Raw genomic sequence first — 5,014 nt, forward strand, 5'->3', positions numbered from 1 at the left:
GACTGCAGCCCGCCGCTGGTGCCTGCTGCTGGGGCTGCTGGGGCTGCGTGGGCGTCATCGTCAGCGGCGGCCGCTGCTGCTGTGACACGTACATCTGCCGATGCAGGGAGCCCTGCGCCGCCAGCGGCAGGGCCACAGACAAGATGACGGAGCCCAGCCTATCAATGCCGGCTGCGGAATTCAACGACTCGTCCACGGCCGGCTCCATCTCCCCCCCGTCGCCGTCCTCGTCGTCTTCAGGCTCCTCGTCGTCCTCATCATACCCCTCTTCCAACACCTCCTCCTCAAACTCCGCCAAAGCCTAAGACATGACAGTCGGCATGTTAATAGGAAGCGTGCATTAGAAGAAGACAGGGCAGGGCGTGAGGGAAGGCCATGCGAAACACATCTAAGCGATGAACCCCCAGCCCTGTGTCCGAGGACGGGGGACACCGTTCTTCTCCGCTACCGTTGCATGCAGGTGCATGCAGGTTACCTGATGTCAAATATTCCTTACCACGCAGAAGGAAGGCAGCCACGTCGGAATTGAAACGCGGGAATATTCCTCAATCCCCCAGCTTTTGTGGTAACACAAAGCGCAATATCATTTTAGCAATGCCACACCCTGCCACCACGCGCTCGACTCCTTGACTATTCCTTAGTTTTCAATTTCGGGGGTTTGGAAGTCATCTTTCCTCTCATGAACGACATCCATCCACCACACCATAGTCTCTCACCGCTTGGGCCAACGACATGCCGGGGTGATTCTGGCGCAAGGCCTCCAACGCCGGCGGTGCGGTCTTATGTCCCATCATGAAATTGCCAGTGCCAGTGCCGGTGCCAGTGCCGCCATCTCGCGCCAGGGGCGACCGACGTTCTGGCGACAGGTGGCCCTGAGGCGCATGGCTGGCAGCCGCCGGCGACTGTGAGGCCGCCGGCGCCAGGTAGTCCTTCGCGGGCCCTATGCCGTCCCGCGTCGCAATCAGGGAGGACACGTCAATCGAAGCAGACCGCTTGTGGCGATTGGACGACGGCGGCGCTGACATGGGCCCTGGAGGAGCCCCTGGCCCTGCCACAGCCGCAAGACTCCCCTGAAGTGGCCACCCACGGTTTAGATAAAAGGGTTAGATAGGGTCAAATAGGACGGGTGAGCTACATGAAGCACGGCGGCTTCTGTGCAACGAAGGCAGCTTCAGCGGGGAACGCGGACGCCGAACGGACAAAAAACGGTATTAATTGCGCTCCTGTCGGCGCTACGGAACCCCTGGCGGGGCGCTGAACGGTACAGTTCACACGCGGCCGCTGAACAGCGGGAAGACGATTTCAGCATCAGACCTACCCGCCTGCGCCCTAACGAATGCCGTGAATGCGAAATTACCACTTCTTGTAACGTAGGTCAAACAAGTGGTCAGACCCGAAGAAACCCATCCGAACAACCTGCTGTCTATCTGACGTGCTGTTCGAGCCCGACGCCGCCTCGGCCCATAGGTTCGCGTGCCCTCCCGCCGTGAAGCCATGGGCTGACGGAGACACAGATACTCCTCCAGTTGCTGTGGAGGAGTATCTGCTGTTGCTGCTGCTGTTGCTGTTGCTGCTGTTGCTGCTGCTGCTGTTGCTGCTGCTGCGACGCCGTGTGTACGAACGCGGCCTGCCCACCGCTACCCGCCCCGTGACTGACGGCTGCGTTGCGGAAGAGTGCGGCAGCCTGCGGTGCAACACTGCCTGGATGTGGCGGCAAGCTGCCAGCGCCGCCGCCAACACCGGCCATAGCGACAGCTGAGATTTGTTGTTGTTGATGTTGCTGCTGCTGCTGAGGCTGCGGAGGCGGTGCTAGCATGGTGGGATGCTGTGCAGAGTAGGCGTGGGTGTTTGTCGGCGACATGCCGGCAGCCGCAAGAGTGGCGGGGGCCAGCCCCGTCACTTGAGTGAATAGCGCCACTTGCTGTCTTAAGAGCTCCAACTCCCTTTGGAGCTGCAAATTCTGCTGCAACAAGTCAGAGGTTGGGTCGGCGGCAATCCGCTGCAGCGGCGCCGGTGGCGGCGGCGCGGTGGCTGCGGCACCGCCGCCGTACAACACAAACGGTGTTGCACGTGCGTCCACGGCAGCACCGCCGCCGACACCCCCGCTGTTACCGCGTTGGCTGACGCCGTCACCGTCCCTCGAGTTTACGTCAATGCTGTCGTACGACGCATGGCGGGAATGTCCACGCGAACCTCGTGAGCCGCCCGAATGCAAGCCTGGCCCAACGGGCATGTTCACAGCAGCAGCATGGGGCCCAGCGACGGCGACGGCGGCGTTGGCGACCGCTGCCGCTGCGCCGTCGGAGTGCATGCCGTACGCACGCATGGCGCCGTGACCGCTTGCAACTCCCCCAACTGCTATTGGCAGCGGTGGAGCCCACATGGAAGCGCTGCTCTCCCTGCTGCGTCCCGTGCTGTTGCCAGGACCGGAAGGGCCGGGCCCGGGGCCGCCAGCCGCCATCGCCGCTACCTGCGCCCTGGCCATAGGCTCCTGAGTCGTCAGAATCGGCCCTAGGGAGGTATGCCACGCTTGTGGCTGTTGGGGCTGCTGCGGCGGCGGCAAAGTGCTAGCTTGCATAGTTGTGAGCTGCTGGTGTTGAGGCTGGAGTGGATGTTGATGCTGCTGGAGTTGGTACTGGTGTTGATATTGGGGCTGGTGTTGAGGTTGGGGCTGGTACTGCTGCTGCGGGGGCGACATTGTGTGGTGAGCGGCGAAAGGCAGCTGCTGCTGCTGTGGCGCCGGTGGTGAGATGGGCGGCAGCGCCTCAGAAATTGTGTAGGGCAGCTGCACACCATGAGGCATGCCTGCAAGCGAGGGAGCCACCATAGACTTACGGCCGTCTCCGGTAGCGCCACCAGCAGCGAGCAGGGCATTCGAGTAAGGACAGACAGCAGAACCGCAGGGGTTTCCCCAAGATGCGCGATTCGTACAGAGCAAGCAAAGAAGAAAACCACGTCAGCGAAATAGCCGGCCCCGTGTTCCTAATCCAACCAGAGATAATCAAAAAAGCAAAAGCCAGCGCATAAGACGGCAAGGGGTAGAGCTTTGCTGTGACCTACAGGCCACAAGCGTTGGAGATCCCAAAAGCCTCCCCCGGTATCGCCACCCATTTGGGACGATCACCTAGCGCAGCCTTGACGAGAGCCAACCCAGATGCATCCCTCACTCATCCAGCTCGCCCAACTCATATCCCCCCTCTTGCTCGCGCGCGGATTTCATGTCCTCCTTGGACGCGACGCCTTTAAGTGCCAGGCCTTAAAGGCCTTTGGAGTAGAAGCCCTGGCGTGTGTAACGCCGCGTCCCGAGGAGGATATGGATCCCGCGTACCCAGAAGCCTGCCATGTTAATGCCATGAAGTTCTCAAGTGGCAGCTCCGAAACCACCCTGTGGCCCGAAGAATCCTTACCAGGGCTTGTTGTGACGATTCCCGAGGGTGAGAGCTCGCTGCTGACGCTGGCCTCAGCAGTGTAGGAGGAATCCATGGTGGAGACAGATGACCCCACGGCCTCGGCCAGCCTGTCGTCCCGTGCGGCAGCGATTACTGCCCCACTGCCAGGCGTCTGCTGCGCAAGCCTGCTTAGTCGTGGCGGCAACGCTGCTGGCCCCGTTGGCGACTTCATCTGAGAGGGAGAGAAAAAGGCGAGAGCCAAGAGCAACATACAATGAAACCCCGTCGACGTATTCTGCATGCGCATGCTCGACAGCACACGCCATGCACATGCAGACGCAAGCAGGATATCAGATAACCGTTAATGTGACGGCGCTCGATCAAGCAAAGATCACGCTGATAAAAAAAGGATCTTCTTCAGCGTGCAAAACAAACTACACCTGTGTTACACTTTTATATCTAAATACTTGAACAAGACAATTGAGCACCTGACTTGAGTCCACCGTGCGCCTCACTTGCAACATGAGGACAAAGTGCATACACGGTACTTTGGCCGTGGGGCAACAAGTCGCCCTTACGGCACAGAAGCCAACGCGGTCTTGCCCCCAGGGCTGTCTTTACCTGTGCCACCATGAGAGAGATTCCGGCGATGTCGCGGCTATCCAGGTCGTACACGTGAGGGTGCGGAACACCGCCGACGCCACCGATGGTGCCAGCCGTGTTGGTCGCCATGGCAGTGTATGGAGGAAGCTGGTGAGCCGTGGCCATCGGATGATGTGCATGGCGGGAGGAAGGACTTGGGGTTCCAAGCGACTCCTCGCTCTGTGGGGTCCGGGGTTGACAGCCGAGTCAGTCGTAATGAGGCCACTCGGTCGTAACCACAGCCACTGCACTATTTTACTCTTCCCACCCAAGTCAAGGGTGTACCAGCAGCGCTGATGGACAACTTTCCGAGGACACAGACCGAAAGTTCCCAGCGGAAATTCATCCTCCTCAGCCACAGTGGCAAATTCAAGCAGGTGCTGCCGAGCCTTTGCTGCTGCCTCCACAAACACCTTGTGGCTGCGATACTGACACGGAGTGAAGTAATGCATTACAGCTGCGTCCAGGTGGGCCCACATCCTCTCTTCCAGCTTGGGCAAAATGCCCATGAAGATGTGGGATGAGAACACCAGCATGAAGTGCAGATAGTCCTCCATCCGCCATGAGTCCCTGCCAAAGCACACCTCTTAGTCCCTTGGCTGTGTGGGAGGCGAACAAGCCACCAGGGACTGACGGAGGGAAAGTCCAAAGCAAAACCTAAAACAACACTCCCGCCTCCTCATAACCCTCTTCCCCCCCTACAACCCCCCCTCCCCCCTCCCCTCCCCTGCCCCTCCCCGTCCCTTCGTTTCTTTTGCTTATTATTATGCCAGGCTACCGCTACCCGCCGTCGCAACTTCCACCATCACCGTCACCGCCGTCGCCCCTGCCGCTTTCAACCCGACGTCACCCCTTCCAACATCACCGTCACCGCCGTCGCCCCTCCAACAGCTGCCAACCCCACCGGTGCCTGAGCCATCGTCACCAACCCTGCCGTCAACCGAGCCACCCGCCGTTGCTCCTTCTACCATCACCATGCCCGG

General features: G+C 60.2%; 2 protein-coding genes across 2 annotated transcripts in view; one reads left to right on the plus strand and one right to left on the minus strand.

Annotated features, from left to right (window-relative positions):
* The window catches only part of VOLCADRAFT_99805 (uncharacterized protein), a gene marked incomplete at both ends in the record, with an annotated part of 8,458 nt that extends 4,837 nt beyond the window's left edge, over positions 1-3,621 (minus strand). The window contains 4 exons of the mRNA XM_002958496.1: positions 93-301; positions 717-1,070; positions 1,658-2,805; positions 3,408-3,621. Of these exons, the coding sequence (XP_002958542.1) occupies positions 93-301; positions 717-1,070; positions 1,658-2,805; positions 3,408-3,621 (1,925 nt within the window). The remainder of the gene's footprint in view (positions 1-92; positions 302-716; positions 1,071-1,657; positions 2,806-3,407) is intronic.
* A 290-nt stretch (positions 3,622-3,911) lies between these two features.
* The window catches only part of VOLCADRAFT_99806 (uncharacterized protein), a gene marked incomplete at both ends in the record, with an annotated part of 3,045 nt that continues 1,942 nt past the window's right edge, over positions 3,912-5,014 (plus strand). Inside the window, 2 exons of the mRNA XM_002958483.1 lie at positions 3,912-4,142; positions 4,274-4,498. Of these exons, the coding sequence (XP_002958529.1) occupies positions 3,912-4,142; positions 4,274-4,498 (456 nt within the window). The remainder of the gene's footprint in view (positions 4,143-4,273; positions 4,499-5,014) is intronic.

Source organism: Volvox carteri (genome assembly GCF_000143455.1).
Source record: "Volvox carteri f. nagariensis unplaced genomic scaffold VOLCAscaffold_96, whole genome shotgun sequence".
NCBI lineage: Eukaryota > Viridiplantae > Chlorophyta > Chlorophyceae > Chlamydomonadales > Volvocaceae > Volvox > Volvox carteri.